This window comes from Eupeodes corollae, chromosome 3, assembly GCF_945859685.1.
Source record: "Eupeodes corollae chromosome 3, idEupCoro1.1, whole genome shotgun sequence".
Taxonomy (NCBI): Eukaryota; Metazoa; Arthropoda; class Insecta; order Diptera; family Syrphidae; genus Eupeodes; species Eupeodes corollae.
The window spans coordinates 55,989,805-56,014,988 of NC_079149.1; the positions used below are offsets into that span (position 1 = coordinate 55,989,805).

General features: G+C 33.0%; 2 protein-coding genes and 1 long non-coding RNA gene across 3 annotated transcripts in view; 2 read left to right on the plus strand and 1 right to left on the minus strand.

The window, feature by feature from the left end:
- Positions 1-269: 269 nt before the first annotated feature.
- On the plus strand, positions 270-9,013 carry LOC129951462 (protein phtf). Its single transcript, XM_056063610.1, has 12 exons — positions 270-423; positions 1,304-1,358; positions 1,634-1,773; positions 5,853-6,070; positions 6,128-6,306; positions 6,369-7,369; positions 7,435-7,560; positions 7,667-7,845; positions 7,897-8,114; positions 8,173-8,302; positions 8,367-8,624; positions 8,699-9,013. The coding sequence occupies exons 2-12, from the start codon at positions 1,333-1,335 to the stop codon at positions 8,924-8,926; spliced, it is 2,703 nt and encodes a 900-aa protein (XP_055919585.1). The 5' UTR covers positions 270-423; positions 1,304-1,332; the 3' UTR covers positions 8,927-9,013.
- Positions 9,014-15,077: 6,064 nt separating this feature from the next.
- Positions 15,078-25,184, plus strand: part of LOC129948887 (lysophospholipid acyltransferase 6) — a 46,719-nt gene continuing 36,612 nt past the window's right edge. The window contains exon 1 of the mRNA XM_056060038.1: positions 15,078-15,741. Within this exon, the coding sequence (XP_055916013.1) occupies positions 15,628-15,741 (114 nt within the window). The 5' untranslated portion in view covers positions 15,078-15,627. The remainder of the gene's footprint in view (positions 15,742-25,184) is intronic.
- Positions 15,408-16,727, minus strand: LOC129948888 (uncharacterized). The gene is made up of 2 exons (XR_008781967.1): positions 16,417-16,727; positions 15,408-16,356 (listed from the first exon to the last, which is right to left on the minus strand). It is a non-coding gene; the product is annotated as an uncharacterized LOC129948888 (long non-coding RNA).

Consider the following 25,184-nt stretch of genomic DNA (forward strand, 5'->3'; position numbering starts at 1 on the left):
AATTGCCTTTGTAAGTCTACCTAACTAGTCACCATCATAATATCAAGGAAAGCAAATTTGAAAATTGACTTCTTTTAAATATGAACTGATTTTTTTCATTTTTTGCACTATAACTAGCTCCATCTAGTTTTTCAAACCAACAAGAACAAACAAAAACAACAACGAATGACAAAATCAACATCCACAAAATGTAGCGTCTAAAAAATAACAATCCACTTAACATATGTTTTTGACATTTTGCATTTTCTCACAATTGTTTTCTTTTTCCATCCATCGGAAAATCTCTTCGTTTCGCACTAGAATAAAAAACTATTTTGGTCTTTCTTGGTTTTTGTTGTTTCAAAATTTGATTTCCTTAAACTTGCATTTGAATCAAATGTTTATAAAGGTTGAATAAGTAAAATTGTTTTGTAGTTTTTCCAGGTAAATAAAAAAGACAATTTATTCCAAAACATTTCCTATAAAAGTGAAAACAACATTTTTAAAAACTATAAGAGAAGAGAAAGCAGCAAAAATATATAAGAAGCCATTTTAATCGATTACAAGTGCGATAAATAAAATTTTATTGATTACAACAAAAGCTTTCTTTATTTCGTGAACTGTTTTGTGAATTTGTTTATAAGAATCATGATCAATTTGTTTTCGAACTCATTGATAAACAAAAGAAAAAGTTTTTACTTTTCTTAGAGTTTTCCCGGATTCTGGGGCCATAGAATGAGATACCCAAGGTACAGGTACATACATTTGTACCTATCTTGTTCTTTTTTCTTTTCTTGCTTAACTTTGAGAACAAAAATATGTAATTACTTGCTTATCAACAGAAAATTTACTTGGTGACCTTAAAGCAATTTAGTTTTTCAAGGACTTTTAAGTTTGGGTTTTGGTCGACATGTCCAAAAACGTGGGTAGACATTTCAATGTGTATAAATATTCAACAGATGTCTGTTTATGTTGTTTTATTTCTCACTCGAGTACGAGTTATGCTCGACATTAATTGTTATATTTAAGTTAAATTAATTGATAAACTGTTAATTTAAAGTTTTTAATCGTTTAACTCGAAAAACTGGAAATCATATTGGTTTGCTTCGTTATAGATTGATTGATTGATTGCTCTACAAGGTTACTAAGGTAGATACAAAAATATCTCGTAAGTTGTTGCAAAGCATCATCGTGATGGAGTATTTATAGTTCCTTTAGGTAGTTGACACAGAAAACAGTTGGTTTAACTAAAAATTTATAAACAAGATAAAGTTTTAGAACATTGTAGTTTCTACAGGTACATCCTTTATTTTTTTATTTTCAGATTATAGAAACGATAATTTTGATGATACTATGAAACTAGATGAAGTCGTTACATGGTACGTACCTCACTACACTTTAATACTAATATTTGTAACTTAAATATGGAATTCTGCACCTTTTTTTAAGCTACCTTTTAAGTGAATCTTTTTTACCTTCTTTTCAATATAATCTCCTGAAAAGGGTCATACCAGGCCCAACATACGAGTAAATCATTACAAACTCTCAAATTTTGTTCTCAATAATTCCAAACCATTAATTAAATTATGTTAGGGTGATTTTTTATTTTATTATTTAAATATAATCTAAAAACTTTATTTAATTTTAATTTAAGGTACCAGAAAAAGATCGGCACATATGATAAACAACAATGGGAAAAGACAGTTGAACAGAAAATTTTAGATGGCTTAACAAGCGTCACACTAAAAAATGCAAGACTTAAAACTGAGTTTATTGATGTTGACTTAGTAAGAGGTAACTGATAAAAATATCCTATGAAAACTAAATATCCACATACTTACATATGTACATATATACATATGTACATATGTATGTAGATTAAAATAAAATTTGTTTTTAATTTTGATAACTTATAACTTTTATTCATTTCGAATTTTTAAATAAAAATATGTTTAAGTAGTAAACTATGCAATTTAATCTTGCGATTGAACTTGTTGTGGATATATAAATATGGTTTAAGCAAAACTAAATAATACTAAAATTAAAAGATAAAGTAAGAATATTCAAGATAAGGATTGCACAGGGTGGAGTAACAATTGTGCTACAATAAAAATAACTTTGTTTTCAGTTTATTTGATTTATTTTAAATAGTTATTTGTTTTTAAAGATGATAGACCGTAAATGACCCCCACGCTCACCACACACCTGAGCAAAAAATTGTTCATTGCGGCCTGAAGGGTTGAAGTTGGAAACGCCTTAATTATTATCATTATGGACTGCTTCAATTCTGTCAAATTCCTGGGGTTCGTTTTTAACACCTGCTGCTTGAAATAAACCGATAAAAAGTCTAGTGCAGTCAGGTCTGGTGACCTTGTGGACCAGCGAAAAGTGGAGTTCCTAGAAATAAATTAATTTGATAATTTTCGTTCGAGCACCGCTATACATAACTGGTCTGGCTATATGTGCAGTTGCTCCATCTTCCTGGAGCCTAAAGCTATTCAATGGGATACGTCTTCGGCGAAGTTCTGGGTAGAAAAACTTAGTTAACACCTTTAAATAACGGTTCCCATTCACAGTTACTGTAACACCGGTTTCTTGAAACCACACATCTCATGGAGCATTTCTTGATTTGATTCAATCCAAATACGGCAATGTTTCTTATTTACATTGCCGTTTATGTAAAAATAGGCCTTATCAAACATGAACAATCTAATAATCAATGTGTTATCTTCTTCAGCGAGTGCAATCTTTATTATCCATATACTCAGGGGAGTACCGTCAAACTCCGGCCTAAATTCCCTTGGGATGGAAATTACGGACAGCAAAGCATGGTACCGTTGCACTATCAAAATTATTTTTTCAGTATCCAAAGCATTAATTTTAATAAATCTAAATAGTAACCTGTAGAATAAAAAAAAATGACGTGTGATTTTCATGAAGTCATAAGACGCATATAATTTATTAAGCTTAAATGTAAAGATAAGGGTTTGGCAGTAGGGTTTAAAAATGATTTCAACCAAGTGGCCGTCGCGTCGTGGCTGTCCAATTTTCGATCACTTATTGTAGCTATAAAGAGCTGAATATTTTCTACCAGACTTATTGGTATACACAAGCGACTTCACTCAACTCCCAGAAAAAGTAGTCGCACGATCCAATTCGACAACGCTTACCAAAAGCCTCTTTCAATAAATTGATTGCTTCGTTGACTATATTTCATGTAGCGCAGTCTTTAAGAAACAATGGTCGTCCACATCAACATCCTCCAATTCTGACACGAAAAAGAGATAATTCATGACAATATAGCGTTGACCATTGTAGTAATATTACCGGGTTTATTTTTGAAAAAAATTTGAACGAGTAATTCCCTCTGTCAATAGAACACACCAAACAGCGACATTTTGTGGATGTCAAGCTACTCAACAATAACTTTTGGATAATAATCACTTTTTTGTTGAACCAAATTTTCTTGTGAATATTAGGATTTGTCGCCATCTCGTTTTTGGCCAATTCGTTGAACGTGTAACAAGCTTGATTATAGTTTGGCTTTAATTCTTTGAGCAGTTGAAAACCAAACTGAGCATAAATCAGGTGGCAGTTGTCAAAAAGACGATGACCAGTGTTATCGTTAGTTTGGACTTTTTTTATCAACAATAAGATCAACAGTTATTTTTATAGGGCTTGACAGCTCCATTCCCCCCATGTCAAAAATATTGTCCGTTTTTGTTTAAATTTGTAAAGTATTTTTCTTATTTTTTACTTCCCATAGGAAGTTATTGTAATGGGTCTGATTTGTCAAATTGAAAATGTTTACATTTCTCGACGTTTCAAGGTCCCTAGAGTCGAAATGAAAGATTTTTAAAAAAATGCATGTGCGTGCATACATTTTGTTATACAGATAAAAAGGCAGAAAGATGCTGAAAGGGCTCTCAAGAAAATTGCGTGAACGGTTTTTTACCATAGAAATTTAAAAAAAGTTGAACATTTTGGTTAACCCTAAATATTTTACGAACCAAAAACGCTAGAGACTTGAATTAAATTGTATATAATATATTGTAACGTGATACCAAACAAGGATATTTTTTGAAAAAAAAATCCAATAAACGGTTTTTTTTTTAAATCAAAAAAAAAAAACTAAAAAAAAAATTTGTCACCTCGAAAATTGTACGAAAACAAAATGATTTTATCGTTAAAACAATTTTGTGCAACGAAAAATAAAGTTTTAAGCATATGTTAAAATTTCGAGAAAAATCGAATTGACAGTTTTTTTTATAAAAAATAAAACCCTAAAAAAAACATTACTCAAAGTTGGTAAAAATTGAATTTCGACCCAAATATCTTTTCAAAAATTTGAGATTATGGCTGCTAACTAACTTAAACTTATTAGAAATGTTGTTTTCAACATTCAGAAAAATTTTGAGAAAAATCGAATTGACAGTTTTCTTACAAAAAATAAAAACCTAAACAAAAAAAGTTAAAAAAAAGTTGGTAAAAATTGATTTTCAACTCAAATATCTTTTCAAAACTCTGAGATATTGGCTTTAAACTACTTTTATCTATTAAAAAATATTGTTGTCAATATTGAGTAAACTTTTGAGAAAAAATTGAATTGACAGCTTTCTTACAAAAACTAAAAACTTAAAAGAAAATTTAACAAAAGTTGGTAAAAATTGATTTTTGACTCAAATGTCTTTTTAAAAATTAAAGGTTCTGGCTTCCAGCTAATTTTAACTTATAAGAAATATTGTTTTTAACATCCAGACAAATTTTGAGAAAAATCGAATAGGCAATTGTCTTACAAAAAATAAAAACCTAATCAAAAAAATTAATAACAGTTGGTAAAAATTGATTCTCGACTCAAATATATTTTCAAATCTTTGAGATATTGGCTTTAAAATACTTTTGTCTTTAAAAAAATGTTGTTGTCAACATTCAGCAAAATTTTGAGAAAACTTAAATTAACAGTTTTCTTACAAAAAACTTGAAACCTAACAAAATTTAACAAAAGTTGGTAAAAATTGATTTTCCACTCAAATATCTTTTCAAAAATTTGATATTGTGGCTTCCAACTAATATCAATTTTGAGAAAAATCAAATTGACAGTTTTTTTACAAAATACTAAAACTTGGTAAAAATTTTCTAATGACTCAAAAAGATTTTAAAAATTAAAAATATTGTCTTCCAACTCTTTTTATTTTACAAAAAATATTGTTTTCGATATTAGGTAGTTTTTTTTTTATAAAAATCCAACAGTCCGATTTTTCATACAAAAATAAAATCTACAAAAAAAGTACGTTAATTTGGCAAAAACTGATGTTCGGTTCTTGATATCTCTCAAATTAACTTCATTCATCAAATTTGAGAACATTTAAGAAATGCTACTTAAATTTGCAACTATTTGTTTTCGACTAAAAACCTATTTAACAAAACTAGATTTTCAAACTAAACTATTTTTTTATATGAAAAATATTGTTGGTAATTTTTAATTTTTTAAGAATAATTCAACTAACAACTTTTTAAACCTAACACGAAAAACTACAACCTTTTAAGCAAGACAAATAAACAGACGGGATGGGAAGTTAACAGTGTGCGTCGCATCTCAGACTCTTTTTTGATTATTTAATTTAGCCCTTTGTTTAAGAAAAAAATACTGCTTAAATAAGAAACCCCACAAACTTAACAATTTTAATAAGTCTTGTTTTTGGTCGATAGGTAGAATCAAAACTGATAATTGAAGTGACTGATTTAAATGTATGACGTATTTAAGAAAGTAAAACCATACAAAAACTTCGGAAAACTATAATTTGATTGTTTATTTTTTGAATATTTTTAATTTTTTTTTAAACAAACTTTGTTATTTTTGCTATCTACTCAAGGCTCCACATTTCCTAAAGCCAAGCCGAAACAATCTCTTTCAACTGTGATACGTTTGGCTATCCTGCGATATTTTCTCCTTCCCGTATATGCAAAATGGTGGGTTCAGCAGACTTCACACAAAGTTTTTGGCTTGCTTTTATTTTTATATGTAACCCAAATGATAAGTTGGAGTGTTTATACATTCAAAATTCTTCATCGTTTGGATGACGATGTTGAGGTAAGTTTAAAAAATGTTTTATCCAATAATAAAATAAATAATAAAATCCGATTTTAGCACATAGTTTCTATATCGGAATTACTCATCCCCATGGCTCTGAGTCTAATACTAAGTTTTATTCATTCGCAAATTGTTGCAACTAGTTCTGGAAGTGGGTTATCATCCAAACAGCACAGGTATTCCAATGCGGGTGGAAAGCCAAGAGAACGTGTAAAGCGACGAAGGAAAATTTTAAAGTAAGTTCCATATTATTATTGATGTTAGGAACTGAATATTAATTGTATTACTTTTTTTACAGAATGAGAAGCTTCGAAACAGAATGCCCAACAAATGGAAAGCCAACTCGAAGCAGAGCATCAACCCCACTAGAGAGTACCATAAGTCTACACCCCAAAACTTCTTTTGTTCCTTTAAAAGACAGCAAAATGTTCATCCAAACCCCAAAGAATTCATCAGAATCACATCCACTATTAGAAGCTAAACAATCATTACCATCCACCGATATTATTTCATCTAAGCTTACACTAGATCTCACGGGTTGTTGTTCTTCAAGCGCGCTGCCAATTTCAGGCGGCTCCATAAATGAATGCAAGAAACGTAACGTAAACTGGGACACCCCTATTCATAATTTTGCAACAGAAGCAAACGTTGAAAGTCAGCTGCTAACCAATATTAGCCCTCAAGCAAGTACAACCAGCAACAGCAGTGTGGAATGTTCACCTCGAGAAGAAATCGAAGTCAATAAAGAGCCAAAAACCCAAGAACATGAAATGGATTTGAACAAAATTGAGCAGGAGGTTGCCGAAGATGACAATAGAGGTCGTGTTGCCAAACGAAGTCTTGGAGAAGATGATGGATTTGAAAGTTTAAATGGCAAAAGCTCGAGTGGAGAAGAAAATAATATTCCTGCTGTGGCGATAGGTCCAAATGCACAGCCAACTATCAATGAAAAGAATCATTTGCGTCTTAGATTAAACGAAAACATCACGAGGGCAAGAGATGAAAATTCAACTATTGAAGAAGTTTTTAATGCAAATACTCCAATTTTACCAGTATTCAGACGTAAATATCCACTCTCGTCTGAGTCGGATATTGATAGATCGGGAAAGAATGTCATACCCAAATCAGCGTCTACCGAAATGTTTGCCAAGAAAAATACAAAAGCAAATAAAAGTAGTGATACAGATACAGAAGAAAGTGACGAGGAAGAGATTATTTCAAGTCCAGCTTCACTTGCAGCATCAAATTACACTGAATGCACTACATCAGCAACGGAATGGCTAGGCGTAACAACAAATAGTATTATTTATTACAATTTAAATTGTTAATTTATATTTTATCTATTTTTTGAATTTTTGTTTAAGGTGAGGAGTGCAGCTATAGCTCGGAACTAGATAACTCTGATTATAAGCAACTATCTGAAGATGAAGGATATGACATGGATTTTACACCGACGACAATTCTTAATCCGCATGGAAAAACAGGTCGAAGTAAGCTTAAAATTATTTGATTTTAAAAGTTAATTCCAAAACTTGTTTATAACAAGTTAAAAGTACTGAAATACTGGATTTTATGTTAACTATCAATGTTTTGTAGTAAGTTGTACCATTTGGGAAAATAGAGATATTAAAAAGGCTCAAATGTCCGTCCTGGATATCTCTTCGTGCATAATTGAACGTGTAGAAGCTATGCCAGAGACTTGTGATTATATATACTTTGGTATTTGTTTCTCAATTATTCTCTCAATGATTCCACCGTTTTGTCGATTGTGTGAGGTAAGTCTTCCCAACTAATCTACTTGTGTGTATTTCAATTTTCTTACCTAGAAAACAATTGATTCGGAAGATGCGGACATAAACTATTTGGATATACCAATGCTATTGTGGGAGAAGGCTTCGTTTTCATTTATTGCCATACTTCGTTTTGCATTTGGCAATTCATTGTGGGAACGTGCTCTATTACTGATTGGGTTTATGCAACGATTGTTATTGACTTTGATATTCTTTATGCTATTTGCTGTGGCAGAAAGAACTTTTAAGCAGAGGTTAATTTATTTGAAATATTTGTGCACAGCATTTTTTAAAACCTTACGGACATTTCAGATTTTTGTATGCTAAGCTTTTCTCTCATTTGACATCGTCAAGGCGTGCAAGAAAATCCGATTTGCCTCATTTCCGATTGAATAAAGTGCGAAACATCAAAACATGGCTCAGTGTGAGATCATACTTAAAGGTAAATTAATATATTTTTATTTATAGAATCATTCAATGGAAGATTCGTTTTTTGTATATTTCAGAAAAGAGGTCCTCAGCGATCGGTTGATGTAATTGTTTCTGCAGCTTTCCTTTTGACACTCCTGCTGCTGGCATTTTTGAGTGTAGAGTGGTTGAAGGATTCAGTTCATTTACATTCGCATTTAAATCTTGAAGCCCTAACTTGGTCAACTTTCATGGGTATTTTTCTTCTGAGGTTCATGACACTCGGAAACAAAATCAATCGAAAATATAGAAGTATATCAGTTTTAATTACTGAACAAATAAATCTTTATTTGCAGGTAAGAAAAATGTTCAAAAGATTTTTTTTCTACGAATTTCACATTTTTATTCTTTATTTTCTTTAAAAAAAAAGATTGAACAAAAACCCAAAAAGAAGGATGAGCTTATGGTATCGAATAGCGTATTGAAGCTGGCTGCAGATCTGCTCAAGGAATTGGAATTACCATTTAAAATTTCGGGACTAAGTGCCAATCCATATTTATACACGACAATTAAAGTTGTTATATTGTCTGCGCTATCGGGTGTTCTTAGTGAGATGTTAGGATTTAAATTGAAGTTGCATAAAATTAAGATAAAGTAATAGAAAATAAATTCAACGTGTACAAAATTTATCTGTAAAATGTTATGAAAACTGAATAAAACAAATATTTTAATTATAAGTGTACAATTGGCTTTTTTTTTATTTATGGATAGATAATTATGACAATAGAACAGATAAATAGCATTTTTAGAATGTGAGTACATGAAACCTTTTAAGGTTGTTAAGTTAAATTTTTTTTGATATGTTTGATGCAGAGTTCATTTAAGAATATCATATTGCTGACTGCAAAAGCTTTTGTTTTCAACCCTTAATCAAGACAATACTTTTTTAAAGTTTTAAATTGTCATGTTCCTATCAATCACATTAGGATTTTAAAATATACTTATATAATTAAAAACGTTAGAGAAAACCATCAAGGCTAAGGTTGGGCACAACATAGTCCTTGACAATGAATTTGGGGATGGTATTACAAAATACAAATCCTTGCCTCCTAAATACAGTTTAAATATCTGCTTTTCAGAACTTGCCATTAGTTAGATGGCTCATTAATCTTCATTTAAATTTGTATGAAATTATGTGAAATCTAAAATTTTGTTCGTTCATGGTTTAAAAATGCGTTTATTTGAAAAAAAAATTGGTAAGAAAACCTGACGCAATAGGGTGATTTTGGAGTCGGGTTTGAATTTCTCAAAACTCATATAACTTTTGCCGACCAGTGAGTGTAAATATGAAAACCCTACTGTTTACAAACTAGCTCATAGACCATAGCATTAAAGAAGTCGATTTCCGAGGCTTAACGCGTCTTTCTTATAACATTTAGGTCTTCGTTTACTCTTTCATTTTACAATTAACAGGGACTCAATTTAAATGGGAGTGAAAAACAGAGTTGGCCAAAGCACACCACAATCTCGATATTCGGTTAAAAAAAAGAATCTTTATACTTGACAGAACGTCCGAAATTGAGCTCAAGGGTAAACTGATGAACATTCCTAGAAGTGCAAGTATTACGGCTAAATTGTTTAAGGGGTGGAATGGAACTGGCTAATTCGGCAAGAACAATGTTTTTAAAAATATCGGTTAAACAAAAAAAGGAATGAAACATGCAGCTCAGTGTTCTAGCGATGTAAATGTTTCGCTTATACTAGTTCTGCCGCCTACGGTTTTCAAAACACTTTTTTGAATTCTATCTAAGAGATTTTAACTTGTTTTTGGGGCACCAGCCCATATATGCGATTATATATAAGCCTTGGATAAATGAAGTCTAGCAGCATTTATGGCAATTCCGAATATGTGATCAATCCATAAGAGGTGATCTGTGACACACAAAGTGAGAACTGAAAGTTGATGAGTTTTTTGGATGCAAGTGACACTCATGGAGATCAGGATTTAAGGAGCCTAACATTCGCTGCCGTTAAAGTTCCGCAATCGCAGGATGAGGATGTGAATTTAGAAACAGATATTAAAAGCTAAAGGTACTGTCGTCAATGAAACAGTTAACACTACAGGGAACACTACCATTTATTTTATAAATTTCAGACTTGAAACCATCTTATAAAACTTGTATTGACCGGTTTGAAAGGTAGTTTCTAATCAAAAGCAGCAGAGTTTCATCAATACCAAAAGCACGAATTTCGATAAGATAGATTAGTGCCAAACTCTATCAAATGCTTTTGAAGTATAAAGTGCAATAATTTTACCTTCTCTAAATCGATGTAAAGATTTATTCCACTGTAAGATTAGATAAACCATCAAATCATCGGTGGGCCTATTACTACGAAAGCCATACTGTCGATCTTTGAGATATTTCTTTTAAGCTAATAGTAATGATATTGGACGATAGTTGGACGGGGGAGAATTCAACTTTTTTAGGGACAGGCTGGACAAATACTGTTTTCCAACCGTTCTAAAAGAGACCTGCAGATTAGATTACGCAGCGTTGAAGAACATCTTTTCAGAACAATAGGGGATAAATTTATCCGGTGCATGTCAACGTCTTTCAGTACTCTTACTATTGCATGGGTGCGAAAGAAGATTCGTACCTTTCGCTCGAGATTACGCTTTCAGGAACAGAAGTACTCATGACACTCTCTGTTAGCATGGTATTAACAATATACTGTGCTACACGCAAATTGGCTTTACCGATCGAGCGTACAAAATGAGTGTCATTATGTGAACGAGCGTTGGAATCGAGGACGACGTAGTGTTACATATGTGTTTTACAAATGACTAGAAACTTTTACTTCCTTTGAGGCAATGTAGTATTTTTTGCCGTAATTTCTGGTCATAAAAATTTGGTTCGTCGAATATAATTGTTACAGGTATTCTATCTGCCCTGAAATCCACGTAACAATCGAGGAAGCATAGTGACCAATTAAAGAAGAATTCGTTGAGACCGTCCCAGTTGGCTTTCTCATATTGTAAAACGGTTTTCATAGGAGTTTTTTCTTTGACTGTTTTTTTTTGGCATGAGATATTTGTAGATATGATAAAATGCTCTGACGTAAGAAAGAAGTCTAGGGTATTGGTGTTGGGTGTTATCTTTGAAAAGTGGCAAGTGGCACCTCAATATTTAAACTAGCTACCATATCCTTAACTTGTGTTCACAAAAAGTCCGTTGCCATCTCGCGATTTAAAAAGTCATTCACGGCAATTGTTTGGGTAACTTCATAAACACACATAAATCAGCTGGTCCGGATGGTTTCCCCGCTATTGTTCTGAAGAGGTGTTCTTCAACGCTGGCAAAACCACTGCGTAAGCTTTTTCATCTGTCCTAATCCTCAGGTCTCGTTCCAAGAGGATGGAAAACTTCATTTGTCCAGCCCATTCCCAAAAAAGGCGAATCTTTTTCACCCTCTAATTATCGACCGATTGCACTTACGTCCCTTCTTTCCAAGTTCATGGAAACGCTGATTAAGATCAAAAGCTTCTTAATGACCGTCAGTACGGTCAATAGGTCCACTGGTGTGGTGATCTCATGGTTTATCTCACCGAACAGTGGAGCAAATCTTTACACCGCTTTGGAGAAAGTAAGATTATTGCACTTAATATTTCAAAAGCATTTGGTTCGGCATCAGGCTTTCTTTTCAAAAATGCGTGCTTTCGGTTTTCATGAATCCCTGCTCCATTGGATTAGTAATTACCTCTCGGATCGTTCGATACAAGCAGTGTTGGATGAATTCAAGCCTGAAGTCCATAAAATAAATGCTGATCTCATTTTTATTAATGATCTCCTTTCGTTTTTAAACTCACATCCCTCTGGGGATTAAAAAACCGCGTGGAATTTAATGCTTCGAAAACCCAATGCTGTCTTGTATCGTTAAAGCGAGATATACACCCCTTGCCATGGATGGGACTCGCATCGAGGAAACATCTCAATATTCTCTGTATGTGTATCTCCAACCACCTTTTGTGGAACGATAACATACGCGATGTCGCCAAAAATTCCGCAAGGTCTTTAGGTTTCCTTAGGCGATGAAAGAAATGTTTCACACCTTCTGATTTGGCTGTTATCTACAAGACTTATATACATACAAACGTTCGAAGCTTGAGTATAACTCCCATCTCTGGGCTGGTGCTCCTGCAACTTACTTACGCCTCTTGAATAGTATTGAACATAGAGCATTTAAATTTATAGGTGATAATATCATCATAAGTTCATTTACTTCGCTTGAACATCGTCGTAATGTTTTTTGTCTCACCCTTTTTTACCGTTATTTTAACGGTTTATGCTCTAGTGAAATAGCCAGCTGCATTCCTTCCCTTAAACAGTTTAACCGTAATACTCACGGTTCCAGGAATGCTCATCAGTATCAGTATCAGTCCATCTTCGGCCGTACTGCCAAATACAGAGTTTCGTTCTTTAGCCGTACTACGCGAATGTGGAATACCTTACCACACACTGTCTTTAATAGTCATTGGAATATTCAGGAGTTCAAAACCAATGTGCGCCGACATATCTTTTAAACCCTCTTTCCTCTTCCCAGTGCTCACACTGTGCCTGTGCATAATAAGGGTAGTAATATCCCCTTGAGTGTGTCCTTATTATAAAAAAAATAGAGGACCAGCGCCAAGTGATTTAGAACTTCCAACCATTCCTGTATGCGAGTAATTCCAGGGATGGAGGGGTCCTAATGTTCTTACGCCGAATCCAAACAGCTTAAGAAAGAACTTTTCATAACAACAATCACTCTTAAAGGACTTGTAAATTATTTGTAAGAGGCAGTACCTACCGATGAAAAAAAAAATAGGAAGCACAGGCAGGGATTTAACCCGAGAACTTTGGCATGGCAGTCCTACGGACTTAAGGCCCAACTATAATAGGCATAAGCTAGCATATGCGCGCATAAGTAAACGTGCGAATACAAAGAATCTGAATATGAGTGAACATAATGGAGTCTAGCTCCGTTTCGTTCAATTTTTCTCAGTTTCGTTAACTTAGGCACACTTAAACAAGAGCGATCTCAGTCGCTCGCCGCATAAGTAAAATCTGACATGTAGATACGTGAGCAAAATTGCATTATGGCTATGCAGTAATTTCGTAAACTTAAGTGAATTTTCGTTGTGTTTTTGACATAAGCTTATGTTTGCTTATGTCTATTATAGTTGGGCCTTTACCATCACGTTGCGAGTCAAAAACTCAGCTTTCTTTTTCCAACTATATTTAACTATTTTCGTTCATAAAATTCAATAATGTAACGTTTTGAAACAATGTGACTTTATCACATCGTTCCTAAACTCATTGTTAAAGTGATACACATCTCCTTACGACTTGTAACAATTCATAACTCAGCTCAAAAGCTTCAGAGAAAACAATGATTTTAAAGTAATTCGTCATCTTAATTTGAACCACAAATGTTCATTGTACAATAATCTTTGCATTCCTTTGTTGGAAAAGCGTTTTTAAACACAAAATTTTCATCTCATTACCTTAATTTTGCTATCGGTTTTTTTTTGCGATTTAAAATTATTAACGCAGATTTTTTAAGTTTTAATATTGGTAGTTTGACAGGTCAACAATTTCTCACAATAGTCGTTTATAAACGATTCGTACAAATTGGCTGCGTTCAATCTCAGACAGATAGGGTATCCGGATACCTTTTTGTTAGTGTTACGTGTAAAATAATAGCTGATCAAAAACAGCTGAGATGTCAAAAAAGTTATCCAAAGGTATGCAAGAATTTCTGGGGTATGGAGGTATCTGACAAAACAGTTGATTCAACACATGGTTGAATTTCAAGAAACTTGAAAATTGATTTCAGCTTTTGTATTAGTTTCTAAACAAAAAGATATAAAATGTTAGTTGAAGTTGTATTTGAAGATGTTCTGTACATAATAGACGATGAAGAAGCTATTTGCCTCCGAATTTTAGAAGGTAATTATGATCTATTTTTTAAACTTCAAAATTGACTTATTTATTAAAATTTTACGCACCTATCAATTGATCATCGTCCAAAGAATAAGTTGAATTATCTATTAAATGTTTTATCTTACAACAATTTTACTTCTAAGCTTAAATGTCTCAATACAGCTATCCAAATCGTTCAACAAGGTAGGTATCTAAAAATCCACCTATCCAAGATACACTATACAACACGAAATTGAACGCAGCCATTCAAACTACTCGTAGCAATGACATTTGAACAGTTTCTTTTGACATAACAACAATATTAAACAATTGTACAAAAAAGAACATGGAGATTTCAAATAAAGTTGTGAAAATTTAAATCATTTTTAATTTTTGGTATTTATTTGGCAATAGATTTTTCTATAATTTGTTTTTTTTTTTTTTTTTGCAGAATGTTTCACATCGACTTAGATAACATTTAAACGGCTCCAGATTAATCATAATCTAAGTTAAGGTTCTTATTAAGAGTACCAAATTGTATACTCATAAAAATGTCTCCATTATTTGCAAGTTACAAACTCTACCCAAACTACTATTTTTCTATATGTTTATCACAAAATAAGTGTACAAACTGCTTAAGACCTAAGTCAGTGTTATCATTCACTTTTTATTCAAATCACTGACCCTTATTTTCTGGATGCATTTTGGCATCACTTCTTTTTATTTGACAAGTCCAATTTTTGACAGTTTAGAATAAAATCAAGTCATCTCGCTCGCACATTCGTTCCACAATTTTTTCTATACATCGGATCGGATTTTGTTTTCATTTTTGCTTCACTTGAAATTCAGTCGAGCCTTTCAAACCCAAGTCGGTGGGTGTTGCCGTGTGGTGTTTAAAATTAAAATCACATTTATTTATTGTTGGTTTTAAAAAATATTGCAAATACACAAATTGAACCATTGCATAAATGTTCGATTAATCAAAGGCCTTAAATTATTTTAAATAAAAAAAAAGGAATCTTCAAACGAAGTTCCAACATTGCTGTTCGCTGGCATTGTTCGGTGATTGTGTTTTGTGTTATTATTGTGAAAATCCCAGGCCCGGGTGTGGCGAAGGCGTTTCGATAAAATCCCGTCTCCGTCTCGTTAGTAAACCAATTTTTTTATATAAAATCCAGCGAATTATCCTTCACTCGGGGGAGGATAGCTAACGAAGATTCTAAACATCGCGCGTCCTATTTTTATTTACTCTTTTACCTGAATGATACCTCTGCAAAAGCAAACAGTTTAAGTTCTGTTCTGTTGGTCTAAAAAGAAGACGAAGTATTTCATATTATTTTATTTTTAATATCGACATTTCTGCAATTCATCGCGGTTCACAAATCCCACACGCAAAATGCTCGAAGAGTTTCCCATCCCGACCCAATCTGCTGCGGATGAAGACACTTACTATGATGGCAGTCGGACATTCCTATGGCTGGCTGACCTATCCGGGCTATCTGTTGATCTGGTAAGTTGAAGTTGTACGTTGTTTTATTCACCTATTTACCTATCATACTCGTGTATATATGTATTATAAAACGATTTCTCTGTTTTCTACGTTGAAATTCTGCGCCAATTTTATGAGTTGGGATGGTGAAGGAGGCGAAGGTTGTTGCCAAAGCAACACCATCATGCCACATTTTATCCACATCTCACTTCTTGCTACTAGATACCTAGGTACCTACTAACTAGAATGGCGAAGCGATACATATCGCCTGATTGATTTCAATTTATTTGCCGATTGTTGTCTGGTTCTTTTTCTACAATATTCCAACCCATCTGTCTCCACTTCCACCCACCGCCGAGTCGCATTCACCGCCATACATACAATTATTTATATCGTTTGATACGAATGTGTCCCTTGGCTAAAGTGGTGGTTGTCTGGTGGCGCGAGGCATGTGTATCAATATCATAGAGGTATAATTAAATGATGATTTATTGGCTCTTATTCATAATTCCAATGAATGCCAACAACTGATTTAGACCAAAAAATGTGACTTTGGTCAAAAATAAATAAATACATAGGTATACATTTTCTGGTCCAATTGTTAGGGTCATCAACTTGATGGAAGTTGATGGTTTGCTTTGTCACAGAAAAAAAATAATTTAAATTTAGATAAAGAATGAAAATATACATACCTACCAAGTCTTCTGACATCATACACGTTTCTCGACGCGATCATCATCTTCATCATCAGATAGGCCGCCGCGCAGCACCGTAGCGACAGCAGCAGAAGCAACAGTTTTGCGCTGTTCCGGTTGATTTCTTTTTGTTTTTATCTTTAAATTTTGCTGCCTTCTTTGGAGAATTTATTGAATTAAAATTTGTATCTACGAGTACATAAGATATGAATATGTTGAGATGAATAGTCTTAAGGGAAATCAAAGCTAGGCGCGTAGTTAGTTTAAAAATTTGTGACCGTTTTCCTTTGCTTTTGCCGTTCGCTGTTTAGCTACCCGCTGATTGAAGTGAAAAGTATATTGTTGCCGATAAATATAGTTAAGCTATTCGCGTTTGCATGTGATGCTTTAGACAATTAGTAAATATACGACGTGATTTTGTGTAGTGTATTTTTTGTTTTGTTACGTAAGCGAATCGATCAATCGATAACATTCTTAAGTAAATCAACGTTTTGGTCAGTTAACAATAAATTGTGTTGACAATATTATTTAAAACCAATTATATGCAGGAAGGCGTACCGTTTATGAGCAATTAAAATTAAGAAATCGTGACAGATACAAATAAATAAGTATTTAAAAAATACAAAGAGAATAAATTAAAATAAGTTGTGTTTCACTATAAAGACTTTGCATAACTTTTGGTAGGTCTATCGATGTTTAGAATAATATTTTTTTTTAAATAAACAGTGTTTAGTCTTGCTTTTAACACATAAAGTAAAGGATGTTTTTTAGATTTCTGATTTTCGAGAAGAAATTAATTGAATATAGGTACCTAATTAAGTTTTATTGTAAAAATAAGGATTTGCCATTATGTCTTGAAGGAATTCCCGCAGATCTTTTACAAGCAGCGCCAACGTCATCAAGCGAACTGCTTCATCCGCTCATAAAAGAAGCGTAAACTACCGAAAGCTTCCCCGATGAGTGGAAGAAGGAAATTATCGTCAAGCTCCAAAAAAAGTAAACCTAACAAAGTGGGAAAACAGGAGAGGAAACTTCCGTTGCCAAAATAGAACCAAAAGTCATATTGGAACGCATCAAAGAACACCTTTTGGCCACACTCGATGCCGAACAAGCAGGATTCCGCACTGGATCATACCAACACCCTGTGGATCATTATTGGACAGTGAATATCGATCACTACTAAATCTGCTGTTCATCGACTTCGAAAAGGGCTTTGATAGCGTTAACAGGGAGTATATTTGGTTAGTTTTACGGAGGAGAGGCATCCTAGAAAAACTAATTGCTATTATTAGTATAATACATATGATGGGTCCAAGCGTCACGTTCTGCACGATGGAAGATTGTCAGAAGATTTTGAAATCCGTAGCGGAGTCAGACAGGGATGTATTCTGTCGCCAGTGTTGTTTTTGTTGGTGATAAGCGATGTACTGCACTTTGACATACTATTTAAAGCACTTAGAAGCACTTAGCTAACGTGGACGATGTTTACTTCTTCTCTCATAGGATCATGGATCTCCATCAAATGACAACAAGTGTGGAGAGAAAAGCAGAATTTGTGAGGCTGAAAATTAATTCTATCAAAACAAAAATGATCAGCCTCAAAACCCGACCAACCTCTCAAATAAATATTTCCTCGGTTGAAAAACTGGAGAGCTTTCTTTACCTTGGAAGTATCTTCTCCATCGAAGGTAGAACCGAACAAGACGTCATCTGCCGCATCGTCAAGGCAAAAGCGGCGTTCAGTCCAAGCAATGTAGTGGTATCCGCTCACACAAGAATTAAGAAGGCGTCAATTGTCTCATGCACGATTTCGAAGGCCACGCCACAGTCCCCCGACGACGTGAGATGATGCTCTCAACTTTGTTCAGGAGTAAGTCTTTTTTTAATAAAGCGACAAACCGAGCATAAATGATGTGACAGCTGTAAAAAAAAAATCCGAAAAACGTCTTGCCAAAATAAATACCTACCACAAGTCAAAAAATACACCCGCTAGAATTTATATGTAGAATGAGCCTCAGCTTTTTACTCCATTAAGCTTGAGGTCATTTTATTCAGTCATAAACATTCGCTCCCAGGTCTGTTTGAAAAAGAAACACAACCTGAGCGCCTTGATGAATTGCATTTCTAACCTAAAAAAGAAAAATAGTGTGGAATCGGCTAAGGTGAGTTTGGATAAATGAAAGTCAAAATAGACGAATTTGATCTATGTAAGATGACAGCCAAATTGATAGCTACAAAGCTGTGACAATAAAAATATTAGGACATGTTCAGGCGACATAAAGGACTTGAAAGTAAGACAAGTTTCTCGTTTCATACAAGACAACTTCATTCGAAAGTTGACTGCTAAGATAGTACAGAAAAATCTTCAAATTGGCAGTTTCATGTGACATAAGGGATTTGAAAGTGAGAAATGTTTCTAGTATCTTATTGGCCAGCTGCCTTAAAATTACCTTCCAAATTAACCAACTTTATTTAAAAGCTAACTAAAAGTTAGGGTAAGTTCATTAATGTAAATATGCAGCAGTAATGCAAGATTTGCGTTCATAAATGAAAATACACTGCATTACTGCAGTCGGTAATTCTGTTCAAAAAAACAGTCTGACAACTGAAATGCGATCAAACCTGCAGTCATCATATTTCTGTTGCCGCTCTGCAGGAAAATGTCAGAACAAGATGAGTAGGTAAAAAAATTTAATGTTTATTAAATTTTTGGCAAAGAATAAAATGATTTGTTATCAATAAGATTAAATATAATATTTATACTTCATAGAAATGAATAAATGAATGAAATAAGTCCTAATGAAACATTTTATTGGAAATTTTAAAAGAATTTTGTTAAGACACTAAAAACCAAAACCCGCGTAACTCAAAGTAAAAACTAAATAATTTCTGTCAAACTTTTTTAATGGTTCCTAATTTGATGACATTTATGAACTGGTTTTTGATATTGTATATCTGCCGCATTCTTGCAGTAGTTTTTCTGATCATAAATGCATTGCATGAATTTTGTCGACATGGCTTGTGCAACTAGTTGCATTTTTGAACTCAGCCTTAGTTGAGAAAAATCTCCCTTACTATCAATTCAAGGACACTTATGTCAAAATGACACTTGATCATGTTTTTTCATTCAATTGAAAGCTGAACTTTATTACTGTATTGATGTTTTGTGAAAAAAGGTTTCTTGTCAATTGGATATGAAATAAGTATTATATCTTTACAATACAAAATACAAATCGTGTTAGACATGTAGATTGCCTGAGGAGTATTTTGTAGAAAGTAATGTTTTTGTGGTTTTTCCACGATCATCAGAAAGTAAAGGTTTGTGAAGTAAGGTTTTGAGTTTGAAATGTATTATACTTGAACAACTAACTAGTTGCCTTAGAAAAAATATAAGTTTAAAGAATAAATAAGTTCAGTTGACTGCAAACGAAGTCTATTACATATACCGCGTTTACCAGAATAATTGAATCCGAATTGAATCAGGATTTAGCGCCGCATAGACCTGAAACGGATCGAAATAGGATTACTCGATCCAATCCCACTGAAAGAGGTGAATCGAATCAAAAAAGCCAAAAAAGCTTTCCAAATTCGAAAAAAAATTCAAGAATTTATCATAAGAATCACAATTTGGTACATTGATTATAGGATCTACTTTAAAATTTCACCAAAATTACTATGAATTATGATAATTCCAATAGGAAATTATTTACTCAAATTAAAATTGAGTTGAATCATCATTCACAGACAATCAAAAATATGACAATCACTTATCACCTTAGCCGATTGCACCTAATATCTTTGTTTACTCTGAACTTAAATAGAAAAATACTTATCAAACAACAATGATTGCTTCTTACTTACTTACTTTAGGTAGCATTGCAGTCAAGGATGAATCTTTCCCCGAATTAACCAGCTTGTCTCTACCGTTTTATTGCTTTTGAAAATGTATGTATGTTAAAATTTAAATAATGAAAAATATTTAGAACAAAAATATTAAAAAATGAGGAGTACATAGAGAAATTCTAAATAATCAAATTATATACAAATTAAACACTTTCGACGACATTCAAATCGAATATAAATCTGACTCCGAGTTGTGTGTTCCAGTTTTTGATCAGCAGAAGATTGTTCACAGAAAATTGCATTTTGCACTTTGATTTCTAAGAGTTCCAAAAGATTTCAAAACAACCAAACCAGTTGATTAGAAATAGTCATAATAAATAACATAATTCAAGGATTATTTAATGGAAACAAGTTTACATGCTTTACTCCCAACTCACCTTAGAGGACTCGGTCGAGATAAGGAAGTGGAAAAAATGTAAAATTAAATTTATTGGGAATTTGCTTCTGAAGATGAACTGAAAATACACACTTTTAATTTTATAATACTTCTTATGTACATGTTTAGGTCCTCAGAAAAGCAAAGTTTCTGTGTGATTTGTTTGGCTTCATATAGCTCTTCCCCAATCTCGGCGACTGTTCGTTTCCACCTGCTTATTGGTCTACCGACACTTCTGTCTCTTGAAGTGAGTGGGTTCCACTACATTGTCTGCATTGGAATCCAGTTGTTGCCACCTCTACTTTCACTCACGTATAATAGTTATAGTTAGTAATGAAGGTTCACTTGTAACCGTTGTTGTTATTTTCCATATGTATAAGTACATAGCTACTGATTTGAGGTTTGATCGGGAGAGTCGTTGCTATGTCTTCAAGCTGAGAGAGTTCTTCCACCAAGCATTGGACAACATCGCGAACTTAGCATTAAATTACCCGACAGAGTACCTTCAATAGAGAAAAGTACTTTTAGCATACTGAAAACAATACTTTCTATACTTATTGACTATTGTTAAGCAATGTTCATCAGAGAGGATAACGGATACGTTTCCATGCTGAACATCTTAGTTTTTGCATTTTTTGATGCATTTTAGCTTTTTAAATTATTTCCTGTCAGGTCAGTCTGCAGCACATCACAATAAGAACAGAATTCGTTACAGCATGCGGCCCTGTCTGACTCCACTTATTTTGTTTCTCAATCCTCAATGACTGCAATTCTAAAAAACAGTATTTTCAGTCTGAGTTCAGGTTTCTTAAAAAAATACTTTGAAGCAACATAATAATGACTTCAGGAAAAAGCTTTTACATTTCAAAAGGATAACATAGTTACTTGAAAACAAAAAACAAAACAACAGGCTCCACATAATCAAAAATCCTACGGTTTTGAATTTATTGTGCATTTTTCAACAATTATTGCTTAAAAGTCGTAGTCTCGACGATGCTAGCTTATAGATAAACAGTCATATAACTAAACATATCCCTTTTTAAGGATAATTATATTTTATGTTAAGATTTGTTGATACGTTGATAGAAAATTAAAATTGTCCTTTATATGTTTTTTTCAAATAAATAAAATCAACTCGAGTAATGTCAGAAATGAAGATTACCTTTATTTTGTATGCCAAATACGAACGGCTAATTTGAGAAAACACTTTACATTACAAGAATTACTCGTGAAGTATTTGTCAACTCCTCGCAATAGACTCGATTGACGAACGCTTTTTCTCCAAAAGTCCAATCAAAACATACAAACTACTGAAATGGTTGGAAATTGCAAGTCACAAGGCACTGGCTTCACAAAACTAAATAAACGAATTAGAGTCGACTTAGATTTGTCGTAATAATGTTTTGCATATTAATTTGTTAATGCAGTTAATAATTTTATGCACAAACACCGCATATTTATTCAACAAACTATAATAAACCGATGAAATGGAGGGAAAGTATGAATACGACAAAAGTCAGCAGTGAGTATGTATCTCTATTGAAATAATAAATAATGTACAATAATCAATGAGCGGAAAATATGAAATGCTAAATTTATTTTAAATTAGAACATTAATCACATTAAATTAAAAGATAAATAACTGTGGACTGCAACAAAATTGGCATTTACGTATGTAGGTACTCTCAAAAAATTCGCTTGGATAATCTTTCGAGATATTTTATTTATCTCGTCTCCCGTAATGGATAAGTTCTTTTTTTGGTGCACAAGGAACAGAAACGAAACTTCCAATATGCGAGTGAGCTTGCCTCAGTTATTTATTTGTGACTTTTAAGTCTTTCTAAATATTTCTTCAAATACACTTAAGACGGTAATTTCGGGTGCTTTCTGTGGCAATGTCATGTCTTGTATGCCATTTCATGTTTCTGCTGGAAGCACAATCATGGAACAATATGTTATACGAACCGTTCTTGTTTTAAATTGTTTTATAGTTTAATAGACGAGTAGACTACAATTTATTTAAAGGGGGATTAAAAAGTAATTTCTATTTTCCTATTGTGAGCTCTTTTTATGTATTTATTTTGTTAATCGTTTCTAGTACATTGCATTTGCAATAACAGGATCTAACTGACATGTTTTTCATTCGTGGAAAAGATTGCCTCTCATCTTCTTTATTTTAATTACGTATAGGATTACTAACGAATGTTCAATTTTTTATACAGGTCCATAATGTCAAAGGATTCTTTTAGATCTTATAGACTTTTTTAATGCAATAAAATTGTTATAAAACTTCAAAAAGGATGATGTAGAAAAAGGTACATAATATATAAAATAATGAGTCGTCCGAGTGCAAAAAAAAACAAAGCTAAGTTTTGTGTGTTTTAGCTAGTAACTAAAAAATGTCTTCTGGGAATATAAGTTTAAAAAAGCTAAATCTAGATTCATGAAGGTTTAGCTTATTTTTCCAGCTTAAGCTCAAAATTGTGTGTTTAATAACAGCTTAAGACAGAATATTATAGTTAAAGCTACAACAGTATTAAGATACCTGGACCTCTGATTACAAAGTTTTAACTAGGTCTTATTTTAAGATTTATCTTTAGTTGAATTGCGAATATGACCGAAAGAAAAATGTTCAGGGGCTTGCTGATAACTTTGCATCATCAATCAATAAACCGCGCAGAGAAGTAGCACAGACATCCTTGCAGAAGAAGCAGTTATTTTTGAGATATCTGATTGAACCTGGATTTCAGTTCGGTGTAGGACTAGATGTTAGAGTTAAAAGCACTATGAAAAATTATCAAGCACGTGAAAAATTTGTAAAAAGCTCATAAGATTTCCTTCTAGTTGTAGATGAATCGAAGCAAAAAAGGCAAAATTAAATACACGTTTCTTGGATTTTAGGAGCTATAGATTATACATATATTGCTATTTGAAAACATTAAAGATTTTATGACGAATAGGTACTTAAAGCGTTAATGTTTTTTAATGTACAAACAATATGTAGTGCACGTTAAGAATTAAAAAGTGTATGTATAAGCGCCCCGTGGCCAGACGATAAGTATATTAAAAGTATAAAAAGTATATTAAAAATAGTAAACATTTTAAATTATCAACATTTTTTTTTGTATCCGTACCAAATTTAAGGCCATTCGATAGGCTCTAGCTGAATGAGCAGTGGACATACAGAAGTAAAGGACGGTATAGCAAGAATGTTTTTGAACTCTAAATTTCTATTTACATGAAAGTAATACTTGCAACAGATTCGATTAACCAAAAATGTGAATAGGCAAACGATTAAGCGTAGGTTTTTTGAGCTAGTAGTAATAGCTATCACTAGCTAGCTTTGCCTTGGTCTAAAAATAAGTTCAATTGTTGTTTTATTCACAAGTCCCATTGTGATGAGGTGGTCTTGGCATAATATATTTTAATAATAAAGGGTATTTTTTTTAGACGAGATGTTTTGAATCTGACAATAATTTTACCGGAGTTTGTCTTTTTGACAGCTGTCATTGGGTTGAAGATGAATTTGGTTTGCCATTTCATAATGAATAGACTTACTCCTGGATAAAGTTTGCAAATCCTGCAAACAATGGTTTGGTTTGTGTGTGTATGTCCTTCCGTAGCTTCAAATATCTTGCAATTCAACACCGCTGGAATGTTTTTTCTGAGGTTATGCGAAGTCGTTTGTCTACCCAGATAAATCCGAGACAATTGACGGCTTGAAAGAGAATATTCCATGACATACAGTCAAAGTTGATGCAATAAGTGTTCAAAAAAAATGGGCTCTCGATGAAAATAAATTCAAAGGAGTCGTGGTTGCCACTTTTCCGAAATCATTTTTAGGACGCCATGACGACCCCTCTTCCTTATAATAACATTAAATTCTTTGGCATAAAATTAAATTAAATTATTTATTTTATTTCTTCTTGAAAACGACATGCCTAACATAAAACACCCTTTACATTGATTCTTAGAATAGATAGAATGTTCATAACTTCTGTTCGAGAGTGGTGTGTTTTTTAATAAGCCAGAACTTAAGTCCCTAAAATCTTTCTAGATGAGTAGATTCCCTCCAATCTGTTTCGCTATTAATTTTATATATATCGGAGAATCAGGATAGAGTTGTCTTTCTTCTTTTAGCAAGTCTTAACATTCGCGTAGAAAGTGAAAAGTATCCTCTTTCATCGCATCGTCTTCACAGCCTTTACATACAAGTAAATCAGAAAAGTGGATACTACCCATTCTTTTACGAAATATTCGGTCATAGATTTCCTTAACGTAAAAGCAGACTTCCTACTACAGTATTTTGCCATTGGTCTCCTACGGTTTAGTTTTAGCTTTCTAACAAAAAAGGCTTTCGATAAATATATCATTGTTTCTATTTACCAAACTAAAGGATGAAAGCTTTTTGTCGGCTCCAGAAACCGAGAGTGCCTCTACTTGGAAGACAGCTGATACCAAATTCTAACCTTGTCCATTCTGGAACTGTC

Bases quoted from the DNA above. Each gene is read 5' to 3' on its own strand.
- LOC129951462 (XM_056063610.1), top strand. From the start codon at position 1,333: ATGAAACTAGATGAAGTCGTTACATG. The intron at 1,774-5,852 runs GTAACTGATAAA...TATCTACTCAAG, and splicing joins TGATGTTGACTTAGTAAGAG to GCTCCACATTTCCTAAAGCC. The intron at 8,303-8,366 runs GTAAATTAATAT...TGTATATTTCAG, and splicing joins GTGTGAGATCATACTTAAAG to AAAAGAGGTCCTCAGCGATC.